Below are 20261 nucleotides of genomic sequence, written 5' to 3'. Positions count from 1 at the left end.
GTATATACATGTATGTATTTGTGTGTGTTTGTGTATGTATATATATATATTGCTTGTAGTCTTTCTGTTTTGTCCCTGCGTTCAGGCAAATCCCAAATTAATCAGACACAATAACTTCTAAAACACCCTTGAATACAGACTCTCCCTGAGCTTGAGCTCTCGTGAGTGACTTGTTAACCTGCCTTTGTCTTACCCAGTCACACCGATGCCCTTTTCCACCCTCTTTCTCTCTATTTGACCTTCAGCCGGTGAAAAGAGGTGCTATGGGGAATGACGAGTTAAAAGAGAATGGGAAAGGAGGTGCCGGGTCAATGCCGGGGACCTGCAGTCTTGCCCCCTCCCCGCACCCAGCGGGACACAGGCGCAGATTACGGAGACCATGCTTGCCCATTAATGAAACTCTTTGTGGGAGAAATTAGACTGGTGACCCAGGCGGTGAGGGCCCCTATGCTTCCCCCCTTTTCTCTTTTGGGCTTGTTAGTTCTTTGTTGCCAATAGGATACTCTTTGATGGGGCTATTGGGGGAAGGTTGAACTAAGGGGCCTAAAGCAATGGCGATGACCCCTTTATTGCTCGGAAGCAAGGGCGCTGGGTGGAAACGGGATATAAGATGACAAGTGGACTGCTCTTTTGGTAGAGGGGTGGTGGGATCAGACTTCCATTCTTCCAGTCACTGCCAAGGTTCTCTTAAAGACTAACCCAAAGAGAGTACTCTAAGCCTCAGTCTCTGAATTCACCATGTTTGTTTTTTCTCTTTAAGGGATCTGCTTTTTTCAATCCATTTGATCTTGGGGATTCTTCAGGTGTGGTATAAAGGGTCTTTCTTCTGTACATCAACATCCAGTCTTTTTAAGCTATCGGCTCCCCATGTCAGTTTCATGTAATGTAGCTTGTGGTTATATGTAAAAATGCTACATGCCCTTTAAACAAAAGCAAAAACAAACAAGAGCCCTCAATCAACTAGCGTCAATCATTCAGGGCTTTTTAGTGTCTATTTCTTAACTCGGTGAGACAGCGGGCTCTTCTCTTAGCCCCGAAAATGAGCCTGCAGTCTTAGTTTGGACTTGTCTGGCACACCAATTTGCTTCTTGGCAGCTAGGCAGCACAGAGGTATGCAAAACAGCCATTGAGAGCCCCGCACAGCGAGTGGGAAAAACAGCCAAGGCGAGCACAATGAAGCAAGTGCTTTCAGCTTGTTCGCCTTCACGTTTTCCGTGATCCACAGACTTGTAATGATTCGTCCTCTCGAAATTTCACCAGGTTAAGAGGAGTACAGTGAAAGTTTGGGCAAGCTCTTGCAAAATCAACAAACAATGACATGGCGCTTTAACATGTCGATGGCTGCAGTGAATCTGTCACGTAGAATCATCTCAGAGTGTCTGATTTAGCTCAGCGTGCTTTGGAGCGAGTGCTCCGCTTAGAGCTGCAGTTTGTTTCAAACCAAGTGGCATTAAGATATGTATTCTTGTTTGTCGATCCGTGCAGATAACCATTTGCAGAATTGCAGATTGCATAAGATTTAATTGGCATAGAGAGGAGGGAAATGTGTAACGTTGAAAGAATTCACCAGATAAGTGGAACCAACTGCCTGAGGCTCCCTTCCCCAGAGAGAGGGAGAGAGTTACAGCTTGGTTAATGATTGGGCGGCTTTCGAGAGTGAATAAATGGCTGCTTCATGAGCAGATGGAAACAAGGTTGGGGTTTATGTCTCATTGTTTGTAGCCGGTTCCAGCAGCCCTCCAACCCCCAGTTCTCATCGCCTCGCTTGCCTTAATCTTCACAATTAGGAGCGCTGTCTTAATCTGTCTGCGACCAAACCTGTGAGAATGCTAAGATTTACAGGTTATCTGTGACTAATTACAGATGAATGAAGGCATAGGGTGTGGGGAGGTTTTTACTATGCTATGTTCATAGCACTGTGAAGTGAGGGATTGTTTAAGACTAGGTTGTATTTCAGATTTGTATCTCCTGATAAACTGGCACTAAATATCACTAAGTAAGAGAAGCAACTGAATATAATAATTTCCATATATGATAAATTACTTGCACCTCAGAGTGAGCAGACGAAACAATAAATGCGGTCATTGTTTTTGGAGGTGGATGCCTGCTGTTTGGGAACACAGTCGTGCAAGACAATTATACAGAAATACTTTGATGACAGACTTTGCTCAGGCATTTCAGAACGACCAAAACAACATTTCAAATGCTGTGCAACGAGATCGGTCCGCTGGTTAGTCAAGTTATCCCGTCCCATCGTGCAAAGTCATATTACTTTTTTGATGCGCATGGAGGAATTTATTAGGTAAATGTGTTTCCATCATAGTTTATGCTAATTTTTTCTTAACGGATAAAACTATTCCAAAATGCACATAAAAATAGGTGGATGGAAACATAGCTATTGTGAAAACGTTTATGGTTGCAAAAAAAGAACCTTGAGAGAAATTTCTTAAAACACTTTTTGGTTCCCAGAAAAATAACCAAACGCTAACATGAGGGAATGTTCTATGTTTGCTGGGAAGACCGTTTGTGTTTGGTAAACATTAGGAGGCTGTCGGTCTGAGCAGGTCAGGGCTTCCATTTACAGAATTAATCACCTACTGTGGAAATATGAACCATGCGGGAGAATTTGCAGCCACACCTGCAGTTATACAGCAGACATTGTACTCTCTCTTAGCTTATAAAAACTGAAGTAGTCTGCAGTAAAGGTCTCCGGTGCAAATGTCTCTTCAAAGCTGACGACTAGTGCTCAGGTTTCGTCAAGAGACTTGCTGACACGTAGAGGTCACTGGCAGGGAATGTGAGTTACGCACATACATATTCTCTGTACGTCGTGGTGTTTTCCCGTTGGCTGTGTGGCACACCTGTGTCATAATACTCTTTATTATTTCTGGAAGCGAGTACACACCTGTTTCCCAGCCTGTACTGTACTGGACTGTTTCAATGTGTTTTAATGAGGCTCTGAAACCGAAAGAATCAGACAGGGTTCCAATTACAGCTTCCTTTTATAGGGTGCTGGAATAAGGTCCTTGCGCTGCGTGCCATTTGAAATAATATTATACGTTTCAGAAAACGACACTGAATTGGCAGGTTGGTTAACTTTGCAATTCACCTTGCCACTTCGGTGGTCCTGGGTCCGGTTTCAGTGGTAACAATTGCCATTCCAACAACAGCTGATGTCATGCTAATTGTTAGCAGATGTAGTGGTATTTTTTTCAGTCTCGTACAAAAGGCCAATTATCGACATTTCCCATTTGGAGAGACGATTCGAGTATTCTGCTCAATTTCCTCACTTGTGTCATTGAGATGGAATGAGCACCGTTGCAGTGCCTGCTCACAGTTGCCAGTTGTCAAGGAAACGCAGCGTGAAAGGCAGAACTAAACACATGGAGGGTTTTTGTCTCCCTTTGCAGTCGACTGCGGTGTGAAATTTTTATTGCCTGGCACCTCTTGATAAGCTGTTTTAGAAGCAGGCAATTGATGCCCCATTGCGAATAGCGCCTTGCAGTCAAGTCGTCACCTTTATTTATATAGCGCTTTTAACAATACAGATTGTGTCAAAGTAACTGAACAGCATTAATTAGGAAAATAGTGTTTCAATAATGCAAAATGACAATAGTAAACACTAATTTTTCAGTTAAAGGCAGTTCATCATTGAATTCAGTGATGTCATCATCCAGCTCAGTTCAGTTTAAATAGTATCTTTGCGATCATTTGCAATCAAGTCAACGATATCGCTGGAAATGAAGTGTCCCCAACTAAGCAAGCCAGAGGCGACAGCGGCAAGGAACCATGATGAATTAATAATAGTCAGAAGAGGATCTATGACTTCTGGAAGCACCTCTTTTAGGAGCTTAGATGGAATATTGCAGCTTGAAATCAAACAGATATCTCGTGTGCTTTGTCAGTCACAATGAGAGGTTGCAGAGGCTGTCCTCAAAAGCACCATAGATCAATTTTTTTGTGGCGTTTAGGAAGGTCAGTTGCTTGATTGAGAGTGTGCGGTGGAATTGCATTGTGGGTGGCTGGGGAGTTGTAGAGGTGTGTACGGTCTTCCAGGCACTTGATGTTTCCTGATACTACATCCTTCAAAAATGATAGCTGCTGCCACCTGGTGTTAACAAATGAGGTTCAGTAGGTGTAGGCTAATTTCCTGTCACTCTTTTGGCACTCTTCATCTCTCAATGTCTGGATTTTGTTGTGCTAAATGTCAAGCAGATGGCACACAGCCTGCAGGAAGCCGAGATTGAAGTTGACAGATCTTGGGAACGCTGGATGCGGATGATTCTTTTTGGATGGGTTCCAGTTCAAAACAAACACGAAATATATATGGAGTCCCTGCATACTACAGAATTGTCAGATGGAGGACATGGGCTGACCAGTGTTCCCCACCCCCCTTTCTTTTCCTCTCTATCCTTTACTTCCCTCTGCATATTAATAGGTTTTTGTGCACCCTGCTGTTCCTGTTGTCTTTATACAGGAGGTGTTCTAAATTTGGACATCTGTGCTGAGGAATGTAAAATCGGCAGTATACTTGTGCCAACAAGCAATCATTTATCTTTTTTTGCCAACTCTCACTTGTGTAGATCAAGAACTAGGCTAATGCTTATTGCATACAAACCTACCCTAGTAAAACGGTAATATATTTAAAATACATTTATTTCATATTAAGTATAGTTCAAATCCATTAACATAATTTCTGACATATCGCTTGAGACTTACTAGTAAAATTATAATAAAACTTTATTTGGGGTACTACTTGTGCACAATGCACATTTCTTAATATTTAGCCTAAAATGTGTTTTAATGTCACTATTGATGAGAATTTGTATGATCTCTGAATAATATCTGTCTTAAAATGCAAGATATTTAAAGTGTACGTGAAGTATGCTTGGAATAGTTCCACTTAAGCACAATCAAATATACGTCAGTATATCTTTAGTTGGACTTCAGCACTACTTCCGCACAATTAGAGAGTGTGCGGTGGAATTGCATTGTGGGTGGCTGGGGAGTTGTAGAGGTGTGTACGGTCTTCCAGGCACTTGATGTTTCCTGATACTACATCCTTCAAAAATGATAGCTGCTGCCACCTGGTGTTAACAAATGAGGTTCAGTAGGTGTAGGCTAATTTCCTGTCACTCTTTTGGCACTCTTCATCTCTCAATGTCTGGATTTTGTTGTGCTAAATGTCAAGCAGATGGCACACAGCCTGCAGGAAGCCGAGATTGAAGTTGACAGATCTTGGGAACGCTGGATGCGGATGATTCTTTTTGGATGGGTTCCAGTTCAAAACAAACACGAAATATATATGGAGTCCCTGCATACTACAGAATTGTCAGATGGAGGACATGGGCTGACCAGTGTTCCCCACCCCCCTTTCTTTTCCTCTCTATCCTTTACTTCCCTCTGCATATTAATAGGTTTTTGTGCACCCTGCTGTTCCTGTTGTCTTTATACAGGAGGTGTTCTAAATTTGGACATCTGTGCTGAGGAATGTAAAATCGGCAGTATACTTGTGCCAACAAGCAATCATTTATCTTTTTTTGCCAACTCTCACTTGTGTAGATCAAGAACTAGGCTAATGCTTATTGCATACAAACCTACCCTAGTAAAACGGTAATATATTTAAAATACATTTATTTCATATTAAGTATAGTTCAAATCCATTAACATAATTTCTGACATATCGCTTGAGACTTACTAGTAAAATTATAATAAAACTTTATTTGGGGTACTACTTGTGCACAATGCACATTTCTTAATATTTAGCCTAAAATGTGTTTTAATGTCACTATTGATGAGAATTTGTATGATCTCTGAATAATATCTGTCTTAAAATGCAAGATATTTAAAGTGTACGTGAAGTATGCTTGGAATAGTTCCACTTAAGCACAATCAAATATACGTCAGTATATCTTTAGTTGGACTTCAGCACTACTTCCGCACAATTAAAGTGCATTACGTAGAAAATTAGTTGTTCTAATTTAGCAGACTGTAAGTATACCCGTTTAATATACTAAAAGTACAATTGCAGGGTATTTTTATTAAGTACATAAATATGTAAATTCATTTGTAGTATACTTAGCATGAAATAAACGGATTTCAAATACATTTTAGTATATTTATTTTTCACTAGGGTAGTCTGGGTCTAAGATCCCCAAATAGATCTTTTGACTTGAGATGATCTTAGTTGTAGTTTTGTCCTTATTGGTGATCTGTTTAACAGATGATCGCAGTTTGCTAAAAGGTGCATTCGTTCAGCTTAAGTAAAAGAAACCATCACTTGAGACTTTATTATGTTTCAGTAGTTGAAGTCTTATTTCCTATATTGTTGTTTTTTTCTGCAGGTATGCTGGTTGTAAATGTTACCTGGAGGAACAAGACGTATGTGGGCACGCTTTTAGACTGCACTCGACATGACTGGGCCCCCCCACGGTAAGCTTATGCTGTTATTTTTTGTAGGGAAAATTCAACATAATTTTCAGATGCATATGTACAGCTTGTTATGAAACCAGTCCCTATTAGAATGTGACACAGCTTTGCCAAACAAATACAGTATGATGTTAATTTTTTGAACAATAGATCTGTTTGAATTAATTCTGGCCACTACATACTTGATCCTCTCATCGTCTCCTCTGGGCTTTTGTGTGCTGCCATTGCAGTAATGAAGGAAACATTGGAGGGTAATGTCTCAAAATCCCCCTCTGCTGACACCCACTTTTTGAAATGCAACATCATAAAGGAATTGATTTCTCCAGGAGCCTGCAGGCAAACATTACTAACACAGCATTAGTCCCTGGGAAGAGTGTCGAAGATGATGCAGTGCATTCATATAGGAGTGTTTCTTCTGTATGTTTGCTTTCCAGTCACAGCTGCTTTGAGTCACATGTAGTCCCTGGAACAGGTTAAAGCAATTAAAGTTCAATGCAAAAGTCATTCCTGTATTTTTTTTTCTTTTTACTATCACCATTGCTGAAGCCTCTGTTGACAGATCTGACACAAACTCAGAAGTGACAGTGCTGATTTGGGTGTTAACTTGTGGTCCAGTTAGTTAAAGGGGGGTGACAACTTGCAGAACTGAATGCAGTGACTTGATGCACCATCTGAAAATCATACCGCGAGACTTTTGATTGCAACATGTCATGAAATTATTGTATAACCAACAACTGAAAAAAGACCATATCTTGTTCCTTCTAACCCCCAATTGATGAAAATGCACATTCCTATTTGACAGACAGATTTTCTCCCGTTAAATCTATCTTAACATTACCTATCAGCCTATGATATATATTATCTTTTCATTCTGCTGGGCCTTAAAAATCTCAGTCCTGTTCTGTGGACTGGGGGCCCTGAGGTAGCTTCCTTAACTGCTTTGCTTTACTACGGTTTAATGCCTGTGCTTTGATCAAGCTCTCTGGTTGATCTTGCTTCCGAGTCTGTGCCTTATCTGTTGGAGGATGTTATCACACTGCATCTAATCAGCAACCAGGTCACCCTGGCTTAATCCTGCAGCGGTGTGGAACTGCATGCAATTCATCAGAACAAGCATTGCTGTCGAGATCAGGGATAACGAGAGGATAAAAACACACAGCACGTTGCTGGCTCTCCAGGGCCCACTGGAGGAGCACTTATAGCATCCAAATGGAGAGGCTGATTTAGAACAGAGGCCATCTCTCATCCGACAGAATATCTGCAGCACTGTTAGCACCCTTTGTGGTTTGCAGATAATTGTGAGAGGTTTAGGTGGAAAAAGAACAGTGCTTATTTATTTGATTGATGATAATGAATTCATTGTCAATGGAAAAGTTATTTTTCATATAGAACTGATTTTTTTTCCCCCTTCTGCTTCCTCAGGTTCTGTGAGTCACCCACAAGTGACCTGGAGATGAGGAATGGCCGTGGACGGGGTAAAAGAATGAGGCCCAATAGCAATACGCCAGTCAACGAGAACAGCAACTCTTCTGATAATAAAGGCAGCAACAACAGCAAGACTCGAGCCGCGTCCAACTGCAAAGGGCGACGGGGTAGTCAGCATTCCTCTGAGCGGCGCACCCCACCAAACAGCAACACTGAGGATGTAAAAGCTAGTCCTTCATCTGCTAACAAACGCAAGAACAAACCTGTCTCAGACATGGAGCCCAATTCCAGTTCAGAGGACACTAAGGGTAGCAAACGTATGCGAACCAATTCAAACAGTGGATTACCTCATACTGTTCTTCCCCTCTCCAACGTCAAAGCTGAATCCTTGCCTCCCTCTTTGGATCGCAACTGCCCCTCACCAGTGCTTATCGACTGCCCCCATCCCAACTGCAACAAGAAGTACAAGCACATTAACGGCCTGAAGTATCACCAGGCTCGTGCTCACAATGATGATGACATCAAGCTGGACATAGATGGTGATAGTGAGTATGGTGAGGACTCCACTTTGCACCCAGAGCCAGGCAGTTGCAATGGTGCATCCATTTCTCAGAAGGGATGTGCGTCTCCTGCACGGTCAGTCACCCCCAAAGGCAGAGGATTTGATGCGCAGAGCCCATCACCATCATCAGGAAAGTTCAGCTCCAAGCAGCCTGGTAAGAAGAAATCAGAGGCTGAGCATGACTCTGGTGTGCCCATGGATGGCTGTGGAGATGGCCCATGTCTTACAGATGAGACAAGCAACGATGGCATTGATGATAAAAGAGGTTTGGACAAAGCTAAGAAGTCTGGCAGTGGTTCCAAGGCAGACAAGCTCGCTCAGAAGGCAATGAAGTCTGCAAGGCCCCTTGTTCCTTCCTTACCTCCACAGCAGTTGTACGCCTTACCAACCTCTAGCTTCCCTGCCCCCAATTCTGGCTCCTCCTCCAGCATGGGCTCCATGGTCCAGTCCATTAGTAAGAGCCCCCAACTAAAAACGATTCAACCCAAACCTGCAGTAATGGGAGATCCCTCAATGAACCCAGCCTTGGGAAGCTCTAAGGACAAGAAAAAGAAAGATAAGAAAAAGAAGGAGGGTGGTAAGGAAGGAGACAGTCCAAAAGCCCCTGGCAAAGGAGGGAAACCTGAAGAAGGCAAAAGCCCATATTCTGAGAGCTCAGACCAAGGCAGCAAGAGTGAGGGGCTGTTAAATGGATCCACAGATCCACATCAAAGTCGGCTAGCCAGCATGAAAGCAGAGGCGGACAAAATCTACAGCTTCTCTGATAATTCTCCCAGTCCTTCTATAGGTGTGGCCAGTCGGATAGAAAGTGGGGGGATGGCGCAACCTCTCACTCCACTTCATGTGGTTACCCAAAATGGGGCTGATAACTCTTCTGTGAAGACCAACAGCCCAGCGTACTCAGACATCTCTGATGCAGGGGAAGATGGAGAGGGAAAAGTGAAGGACAAGTCTGAGGATCAGGCAGTTCGGGAAGGTGCCAAGAAATCCCTGTTCCCATCCCAACCACCAAACAAAGACTCTTCTTATTACCCAGGTTATGAAACGTACTACTCGCCCAATTATGTCAACCCAAACCCTAGTACAGGAGTTTCTAACACTGTCATATCATTCCAAGATGGTGCAGTGAAGGTGAAAAAAGAAGACGACCCAGAACCTGGGAATGACAAGGGCAAATCAGAGCCATCTGAAGATCGAAAGCCAGAAATAGTTGCATCCTCTCAGCAGCCACCGCAGCCTTCAGTCATTCAGCAGCGTTCTAGCATGTTCATGCAGCCCCTCTATTACAATCAGTATGCTTATGTACCTCCCTATGGCTATTCGCCTGATCAGGCCTACCATAACCACCTGATGAGCACAAACCCAGCTTACAGGCAGCAGTGTGAGGACCGGCAACGGCAAGCGGCTGAGCAGCATCGTGCTGCAGAGAAGAAATCAGAGGCTGCTCAGAAGGATAGGGAAGCATCCATGAAGCAAGAAGAATGGAAGCAGAAAGCTTTGGTTCCTCCTACCTTGTCTAAAGCGCCAAGTCTCTCAGATTTGGGCAAACCGTTCCCACAGGGCAAGCCTAAAGATCCCTCGGAGCCTGGCAAGTCAGTCATTATCCCCAAAGGAGAAGATGGCAAGGGACAGACCCAGCAAGGTGAGGGGTTGAAAATGAAGCTAAGTGAAGCTGGACATAATGCGAAAGATGAGCAGAAACCAGGCCTTGAGTCTGGGAGATCGGCTATGGAGCAGGCAATGTACATGTACAGACAGGTATGAAACTTAAGATGCCTCGAGCATTGCTTAAACATTTTCTTTCTGCAATGTAGTTGTTGAATCATTTTCATCACAGTTTTAACCTTTATGGATTTTTTTGAGAAATGTACAACTCTTGAGAGTGACATTTTGATAATCCTCACTATGCACTTATCTTTCTTTCATAATGGGCATTTCAAACTCTACTTTCTTTCCCAGGACCCAGACTCTCGACTGTGGCCCTACGTTTACCCCAGCAAGTACCCCGATGCTCAGAAACAGATTGATGAGGAGAGATGGAAGGAAGAGAGAGAGCGGGATCGTGAGCGTGAAAGGGAAAGAGATCGGGACAGAGACCGCGAGAGAGACCGGAAAGGCAAAGACGGAAGGCTGCGTCCTAAAGACACTCCCTCCAAAGAGGAAAGCAAGGAAGGGGCTGAACCACGAACTTTGGCTGCCTCAGAGGAGCATAGAGGAGTCAGCAAAGATCCACGAGCACATATGCAGTTTTCCTCACCTCTGCCGCAGCACCAGTCGTATATGTCTTACATGCACGGATACCCCTATGGCCAGGGTTATGATCCCAGCCATCCAGGATACAGGGGGATGCCTACTGTCATGATGCAGAATTACCCTGGTAAGTCCGTTGTAGAGCTAACTATAACCACAGTATTTAATTTTACCTTATATTAAGGGCCACTATTCATTTCACCCCTTTCCTAGGGTCATACCTGTCACCAGGGTACTCTTTTTCTCCATATGGCAGTAAGATGCCACCTGGAGAGGAGGGTGAGAAGGCTCGTGCCAGTCCTACAGTGAGTGGCAAGTCTGCATCTGAGTCTAAAGCTCTGGACATCCTGCATCAGCATGCTAGCCAATACAAGAGCAAATCGCCCACGGTGGGTGAAAAGATGCCCCATGAAAGAGACAGAAGTGGGAGCGAGAGGGAAAGAGACAGCGAACGTCCGAGATCTTCGCCCTCTCAGAGGATCATGCCTTCCCACCATCACCTAGGCTATCCACTACTCCCAGGACAGTATGACCTGTCCTATGCTACAGGTAAACTATAAAAATAGCTTAGGGTGTACTCACATTAGGCGTTTTGAACCGTGCCCGAGCGTGTTTGACCCCCAAAGCCCGGTTCGTTTGACTAGTGTGATCGGTTCGTTTAGCCGTCCCTGGCTCGCTTGGAAGAGGTGGGCCAAAGCACGGTTCAGTTGGACTCGGGCGCAGTACGCGTATAGTGTAAGTACTCACCGCGCCGGAGCACAGAACAGCTACTATTTTGTGTGCGCTACTGTCATCATTACGACCACAAACATTCTATTACTAGGGGTGCTCCAATTGATCGGCTACGATTACTATCGGCCGATAATCGCTTTGGGATGTTTGATCGGCGGTGTTTAAAAAGGCAGATCTCATAAACCAATCTAAAGCTGATGACGCGCCTGCTGTAAGAGATTTGGCATGACATGCAGCGGCACCGTCAGTCTCTGTTCGGCGCGGGTAAAATAATTAAAATGCTGAAGGTGAGGTGCAATTCATATTTCTTCATTAAATAACTTCTAAAGTAATTTGAAAACTTTCTGTGAGACATAATTTCACAAACAGCGTGAGTGAATCACCGTGCGCTCTCTCAAAATGCGCAAACGGCTTCAAATTACCACACATCGCGTCTTTATAAGCGAGCTGCACGCAGCACAGTTGACACAGGAATTTTCACTTGCACAATTGAGGCAGTGTTGTCACTAAAGTTTATAAATTGCATTTCTTTTTAATACTTGCCAGTGTTTAACCATTCAGCGCTCGCGCGCTCTCCTGGAGACTGAGTGCTCATGCACACTCCAGCGCACACGCATAACGCCAGGTTCACACATACTCCATTCGCAGTGCGTAGGCCTATGTGGTATGTATTTTTTCCATGCTCATGTTAACGGATTTTAAAGCGTTCACACTGCACACGGTTGCGGTCCGGCAGTGCGTTCCATAAGCAGTCTACAGCAGTGCAGCGATTGATTCCACACCGAGTTTGCTGCACGCGCTGAACTAAAGTGACAGCGCATGTTTTGCGGTAAATATGAAAATTTTGTAATTACACCATAAATGCATATATCAGGACATTCAACACATATGGCTTTTTGGCTAGGTTTAAAGGAAAGGAGCACTTTTAGATAAACAAGGCAATAATAGATGGCATGGCACTCGTGGAGGTAGGAAAACAAAGTTCTTTATGAACTGCAGGATTGCTTGTAATGAAGTTTTAAATGGAAAAAAAGGCAGTTTCTGTTTCTGTCAGTGGTAAGTTTTCATTTAGAATGTTTGTGATAACGTAAGAAAAGTATTTTAAATGTTTTGCCACTTGCTTGAGCAACTGTTTTGTGCTGTGTGTAAGCTATTGTGCAACAATTGCACGAGTGTAAAAACAAAAATGCACTGCATGATCGAACATTTAGGTGAGATAAATATATATATTTTTAAAAAGTCAAAAAAATGCTCCCCTCCACCCCTCAAATTAAAAAAAAAATCCCCTCTCACAAGAGTCACCTATAAGAGGGAAATTCCCCCATTTTCAAAAATGAAATTCAGGCCCTGAATAAATGTCTAAAATTCCTGATTGGAGTATTACTATAAATAATTCTAGAGGAGAATTCCCCCCATTTTCAAAAATGAAATTCAGGCCCTGAATAAATGTCTAAAATTCCTGATTGGAGTATTACTATAAATAATTCTACATGATAAAAATAAGGCTTTAAAAAGATTGGTAGCGGTGATCGTATCGCAGATACTGCTTTCTGTGATCGGCCTCAAAAATCCTGATCGGAGCGCCCCTATCTAGAACTATTACTACACTACACTTTTCAATTAATTTACTTAAATCAAGTATATTTAGGTTTATAACAGGTCTGGTTCTGACCTTATTGATGAACAGGAATTGTAGTTTGCAAGTAAAGCTGCAAATTATTTCATTAACATCAGCTGTCTTTGTAATAATTCTCTGATACATACAGGTGCATCTCAATAAATTAGAATGTCGTGGCCAAAGACTTAAACTACTTCAGTCTGTGTGCATTGAATTTATTTAATACACAAGTTTCACAATTTGAGTTGAATTACTGAAATAAATGAACTTTTCCACGACATTCTAATTTATTGAGATGCACCTGTATAAATAAGTGAAAATTGCTGCACGGCATAAATTATAAATTTATTAGGCAGAATCTTAGCGAAAGTGGTTTTCTCCGTTATCTCATACATTATGTAAGCGTGCTCTGGCCCAGAATGTTTATTGCAAGTGTGAGTGCAGGTCAGCAGGGGAGTGGGGAGGGAGGACAATCACGCTGTAAAATCAGTATCATCAGTAAAATCGGGGGTGTTCTGTAAAATCAGTAAAGGATTTTCATGTGTTATCACAGAAGCTGGCCTTGACCTCCTGGCCTCCTGTTTTTAAAAGTAGTCTTTCAGAAACACTGATACATAATTAAGGTGTTTCTCCATCTCACAGGTATCTCCTCTTCCGCCATTGTTGCCAGTCAACAAGCCTCTGCCCCCTCGCTTTACCCTCCAGCACGGAGGTGAGAATGGTAAGAAGATTCATCTTTATCTTCAAGCACAAAGATTTTACTTTATGCATTGGGCAATGTAGTTATATATACAGTATTTTCCACCACTTTTAAATATCTGTAGGTGTTTTAGCAGCAGAACCATTATTTTGGCAGAAAGTCATTGTTGCTTGGTAGATTCAAAATATTTAAAGCAAATTGTAGTAAAAAAATTTTTCGTTTTCTTTTGTTTAATGGGCCATCATAACAATGCATAGTGATAAACAACCATATTTACCATATGTATATTTATTTCCCTAAAGTATTTTAAAGCATGCAAAAATGCTATGAGGGGCTTCCACATACATTTAGGTGAATCGTTCAATGTGTTTATTCTTTAAACTGGGCAGTTTGAAAGAACTGAGCTGCAGAAATGAATTGAACCTCCTAACTCATTTTTGTTGCTATTAAAATATGTCTTTATTATCTCACAAACAAGCCTTGGCACAAGAAGTGGATGTATAACTAGGCTACTCCCATGGTCTTTAGAAACTTAATGGGCAATAAAAAGCATATTACAATCATCACAATATTCACAACGCAAGTTAATTTTATATTGCTAACAAAATAATATTGATATCTCGTCCAGCCCTAAATTTTGACTGATTCCCTGGAATTAAGTGCTGTACAGTCTTTGCTGTCCTCTAGTGGTCAAAATCTAAAAAAATTCCCAAGGCCTTTTCATACTTGACTACAATGGCTTGTTTAGTCCCATCTAATTAGGGTTGGGTACCGTTTGAATTTTATCAATTCCGATTCCGATTCTTTTCGATTCCCAGTTTCGATTCCAATGTGATTAAATAATGATATCAAACATTTATCCTGTCTCTTTTTTGCAAACCATTAATTGGAGCTGAATACCATGAACAAAAGTCAACAGGCTACATAAAAACTGGACTCTCTAAAAGCTGTTGTGTGCAAAATAGAACTGCATGATTCTGGATAAATTGAGTTTTTTTTTTCTTTCTTTTTTTTTTTCCCAATGGAAGTTGTGGATCTCTCATGAAGAAAACATATTAGACAACTAAACAAAATCACATGTAATTTATGAATAAATGATTTAAGTTCATCAGCGTTCTTGAACAAATCTCTTGTATGATTCAAAGACAAATACATTTTAACAGCTCCTTTTCGCCACCTACTGGCGTAACAATGTAATCGATAAATCTTCATTTGAAGTGTCAAATTACTTTCAAAAGGTGATTTACTCTATTTGAATCACTACCCTACATATCAGAGTTTATATCCGAACTATAAACTTTTATCCTAGTACTTCTGTGATTTGAATGTTTGTAACAGAACTAATGATACTGTGTGGTTGAAAAGATTGTGAAGCTGTTTCATTCATGACAGATGACAGCTGCTCTCTTCAGGTCAACGGCAGCTCGAACGCAGATTTAAATGTTCAAATTAGAGACCAGCACGGGACGGATTTTTCAGTCCCGCTCCCGCAAGATTATGTCCCGCTCCTGCCCGCTCCCACAGAAAAATATCTTATCTGGGCCCGCTCCCGCCCGCGACATTCATGCTCCCGCCCGCAAAAGCCTGCATAAAAGTAATCTATATAGATTTTTTTTCAGCACATCAAAGAAATGTACATTAAGTGGTTCTGTAACATCTCCTAAGATCCACAACATCCCAGCATTAATGCTCCCGATAAAATATTTGTTATTTAATCTAAGCATCAACATTCACAAACCACTGTTATTTTTAACAGAAAAGCAAGCATGGGCTGCTGCATGCTTGGTTTGGCATGGAAGAATGCCAGCAGCGCTTCCTTTATTATCACTAAAAGCTGACATCTCAGTTAATCGCGATCTCATAAAGCTCTGTTATAACACAATGAACATATGCACACTGAATCACAATTCACAATGTCTACACTTCGTGTGTTAAAATGAGAGGATTTGTGAGCACGCAATTTCAGCACTGCGGTGAGTGGATTCTAACTTAATCACCTCTGATTGGCCATTGCGTTCCAGAAAAAATAAACAGCTGAGTCTGTGATTGGCTACATTGCGCAACCCTTTAAACACGTGTTATAAATAGAAACTCTGCCTAGCTTGCGCGTGTTAATCATTTTAATGTTATTAGATCTCTTTTATGTTTAGATCATTTCTATTTTTCGGGAGTCCCGCGAATCATTTTATTCTCCCGCATCCCGCACACACACGAGTCTCTTCCCGCCCGCCCGCACCCGCCCATCAAGAGTTGTCCTGCGCCGCACCCTGTTGCGTTGGGTCCCGCGGGAGTGCAGGTCTCTAGTTCAAATCACACTGGTGTGATCGTACGTTGCACGGACGAACCAAGAGTGATCACAACGGTGTGATCGCACACGGCAAAGGTTGAGGAATGAAGCAGATGAATCATTGTAATTTAGGAATAGAATCACGTTGGTGTTTGAATCGTGTTTGCGATCTTTAACGATCTATTCAATTAAAGTGCTTTGTCATGTTGGTGGTGACACCTCTCTTGCAACATGTTTAGCTATAGCAGATATTATACTTAGCTTTTTTGGCTTCTGATCGCAAATGTAGCCACACTTTGGAGGGCTTAGATTAGCGAGCAAGGTCCTGGCAGATCACTAGGTCCGGTCCTCACAGATGAAGAAAAAAAAAAAGCGCATAGGAATCGATAGGCGGAATCGAAATTTTTATTTGACTACAAGTATCCGATTCTGGAATCGGAATCGATTTTCGATTCCCAACCCTACATATAATGCAGCATATACACGTGTCTGCTGTCTATTAAGTTGTTTATCATATTTGAAAATACATAATGAAATGAAAATATATATTCAGTTTTATTCTCATTTCCATTCTAGGGAGAAGTAACTGGCCGTTCTTCTGCAGACATGTGACTGGTTCACATGAGGATGTGATGTGGAGCTTATGACATCAGTTCAATGATGTTCCCGATTTCTTTACGGTTCTTTTTTCTGGATTTCCCGGCGTCTTTGACCAACACCATCAGAGAGGAGAAAGTGGATGCCCAGGCTTCTACATACACAGCGAACTCCACCTCGGGAAGCACACATCCGGACGCCTCCCTCTCTGTGCTGCTGGCTACATACTCAGGAGAGAGGAGACACAATCTGTCTGCAGAAACGTCATATGATGCGCAAGCTCTCCGAAAAACATGGACCTACAGAGTTTGGGAAATCTTGAATGAACCTGGATGCAAAGACATTCTGGAAGTCACTACTTTGTGTTTAAAGCATGGGCAAAGCATGGAGTGCTACTGATCTGGACTGCTGCTCTAGAGCCAAGAGGATTACCAAGGTTGTTTTTTTGTTTTTTTGCCCCGAAGGATTCCAGCGTCTTTGTTGCCGCTCTTCATCTTCATACATTTACATTCACAGTCTATTTGTGGACTATGCAAGTGGATAAGGCTTGGTTTTCTTCATTCAGTTCATTCAGGGCAGTAAATTCAAATTCATGTTACCATTGTGAAGCTATCGTCAACATACTTGAGAGTAGACAGTTCTTTGTCCAAGAGGCATTTTTTTAAACGCACTTCCCTGTCTTTATTGTTCATAGTTATGTTTCTTTCTCATTAATGGATGATGAACAAATCTCTCAAAGTCACTCCATCAGCTTAGCACTGGTCGTTTTGCTGTGCAAATGTTTTGTTCTCGAACGGGCGACTTTGCTTTTGCATTGGTCAGTTCTCGCCATGAATATAGCCGAGGTAGCTCGTATGGCGTTAAATCATAAACAAACAAACAGCATTGGTCGGATGAACAATGACTCGATTTTCAGTTAAGTGATGGGTCTTCTGACGTTTTGGATTATCCGGATCGTGGAGAGAAGATGAAGCATTGGCAGCTCTCTGACATGCTTACATGGAGTGTCCCAAAAAACAGGAACTTTGACTTCCAGACTGGATTTACGGATTTTTCCGGCCTGTATTGACCGTTATCATATGCGGACACAAGGCTATCTGCTTCTCCCAGGCTCTAGATAGTCATTTGGGACACGATGTGTGTGTTTGCCAATGGAGTTACCAGACTCTATTGAACTGTGTGTGTCTGGTCACGAACTGAACCTTCACACACGGATACTTTGCTGCTTGCGAATCTCATGCCAGACTGTATGAGTGAAGTCCAAAATGGGGTGAACCTTGAAGGCTTAGAGCGATCCGAGTAAGATAACCCCAAAAGAGGCTTAGAGCCGGCATCCAGCTTCCAGACTTCTTCTACTTTGGGTTGGTCCACAGACTTGCGGAGCACGAAACAAGGAAGACCTGAAAAACCGTTCCCTCACTTTCTTCTGTACGTGTGCATGGTATATTCCAGCACTCGGTAAAAGCATTAATCCAAACGGAGAGCAATGCGACACAAGCAGGCGTCCTTCCTTTTCTTCCCTCACTATGTGCTTTCTGTATATATTGTACAAAGGAATTATTTTAAAAAAGGTTGTTGGATGCTATCGGATTGTCTTACTCTCTCTTATTTTTTTGTCTGTTAGCCTTTTTTTCTACCATTGTTGACATAATATCAACGTTTAGCTGGTATAACGGCTTTATATTGGAAGTGTTTTTGTTTTTTTACTACTTTTTCTACCCCTCCTCTTCAGCGTCAAGTCGGTCCCACTCTGCTTTGAAACTGTTTAGAAGCACATGTTTTGTGTTTATTGAAATAAAGTCATTTTTAATAAAACGTCAGGATTTGTAGACAGCACCCCTGCAAAACACATCGCAATGGCACGTTCATATTTCAGAAGGGAACTATGGCGAAGTAAGCGACAACCCGAGTCCGGTGCTATCTGGAGCTAGTTTTTCCAGTTCATCATCATGCAGTTATTGTGTGAATCTGAAACTCTCAGGAGAGCATTATTGAAATCTGAGCCATTTAAATCATCCTGGCATGTTCATCGCTCTCTGCTGTATTCAGACTTGATTATTGAACAGCACAGAGAAGAAGACATTACTTAACGTAATTCATTTATAGTGAAGAGGCGGCTTTTCCCCCATGTTAAACATGACCGTTTGTTTTTCATCTCAGTCGTGAGACAAAACGGCAAACGTTCAGTATCTGCAAGATGGGTTTTTTGCTCCTTAAATTTATAACTGAGCATTAATTTCAATGTCACCACAAACCCCTAATCTGATTTTAACTAATGCTCATGCTAATGAGGCCTAATGGCACAATGCATTCGTTTTATTTTGTTGTAGGAGAGACCCGGGCCAGATCTCTTTAAGAATTTTTATTTTATCCTCTCTGTGCAGATGGAAAACTTTACACTTTTTATGCTATATTTAGGACCAGCTTTCTCTACCTAAACCCTAAACAGTAAATAAGAGATATCGCAGCACTGGTCTCAGATCAGCATCAAAAGGCTCGCGCTAATACGAGAGAGTTAGGATTTTTATATATATTAATAACCTCACTTTTAGTTGTTCTGTCTTCGCGCATTTAGCCAGTAAACCCGTGCTGTCTGGTGACTTGATTCATAATTGTTGAGGAAAAAGCGCTTGATTGTTTTAATTTATTTTTGAGGGTTCTTCTTTTGTTGTTGCTGTTGTTTTTTCTAGTTCAAGTTTTCTCCTTGTAGAAAGACGAAACGGCCGGTTTTAACAGTTCAAACATTCGTTTATATTTGTCTCAGACGGTGCTAATATAGACTGCCCTGTGCGATCCTTGTGGGAAGAGAAGAGGGAATTTGCTTTTTTGGTATAATTTCTATTTTCTGTTTTTATTAGGCCCCTCCCACAACCCATCCCACTAATTAAGCCCCACCCACCCCTCATCCATAGAGAGCAGCGGCTCAGTGTCGGTCATCGGTACTTGAAAGAAAGATGTTTACACCTCTTCATTTCTGTGTTTGGAAACACTTCTCTTTGTACACCATCGCTCTCTCTTTCCCTGCCTTCCTCACTGTCTAGCTGTCTCTGTCCCACTCTCTCTTCCTAGGGATCTCTCATGTAAAGTGTAAATTGCTACATTTTTTATACAATACTGTAACTTGCCTTTGTACATTTAGGCAGAAAATAAATCTTTTTATGAGACAATCACTCCTGTTAATCTGTGTCTTATCTGTCTGAAATAGTCACATGTGCATTATAATTGGAAGCTATCTTCTGATCAAGTCAAGTCTGCTTTATTGTCAATTCTTCCACATGTACAGCACATACACACAGAGAATTGAAATTAGACGCTGCTGTGCTTTCTTGGCCAGTGCTGTGGTGTTGTCAGTCCAGGAGAGATCCTCTGTGATGTGCACACCCAGGAACTTGGTGCTGCTCACCCTCTCCACAGTCACACCATTGACGGACAGAGGAGCATGCTGAGTGCGCACTCTCCTGAAGTCAACAACAATCTCCTTCGTCTTCTCCACATTCAGAGAGAGATTGTTGTCACTACACCACCCGGCCAGGCGGCTCACCTCGCTCCTATAGTTTGTCTCATCTCTGTTGCTAATGAGACCCACTACAGTCGTGTCATCCGCAAACTTAATGAAGAGGTTGGAGCTGTGTGACGGTGTGCAGTCGTGGGTCAGCAGAGT

General features: G+C 42.1%; 1 protein-coding gene across 5 annotated transcripts in view; it reads left to right on the top strand.

Annotated features, from left to right (window-relative positions):
- The window catches only part of LOC107695009 (zinc finger protein 609-like), a 131938-nt gene extending 112178 nt beyond the window's left edge, over positions 1-19760 (top strand). For 4 of the 5 annotated variants that reach the window (XM_016494764.1, XM_016494765.1, XM_016494769.1 and 1 more), the window contains 6 exons: positions 6345-6432; positions 7852-10174; positions 10376-10793; positions 10880-11215; positions 13659-13737; positions 16580-16658. In XM_016494764.1, the coding sequence (XP_016350250.1) occupies positions 6345-6432; positions 7852-10174; positions 10376-10793; positions 10880-11215; positions 13659-13732 (3239 nt within the window). In that variant the 3' untranslated portion in view covers positions 13733-13737; positions 16580-16658. Of the gene's footprint in view, positions 1-6344; positions 6433-7851; positions 10175-10375; positions 10794-10879; positions 11216-13658; positions 13738-16579 lie in introns of all 5 variants that reach the window. The other variant, XM_016494766.1, reaches the window with a different exon arrangement.
- Positions 19761-20261: the final 501 nt, after the last annotated feature.

This window comes from Sinocyclocheilus anshuiensis, unplaced genomic scaffold (genome assembly GCF_001515605.1).
Source record: "Sinocyclocheilus anshuiensis isolate Anshui unplaced genomic scaffold, SAMN03320099.WGS_v1.1 scaffold923, whole genome shotgun sequence".
Lineage (NCBI taxonomy): Eukaryota > Metazoa > Chordata > Actinopteri > Cypriniformes > Cyprinidae > Sinocyclocheilus > Sinocyclocheilus anshuiensis.
Note: the sequence above shows the minus strand (reverse complement) of the source record. Positions and strands in the feature narration are given on the sequence as shown.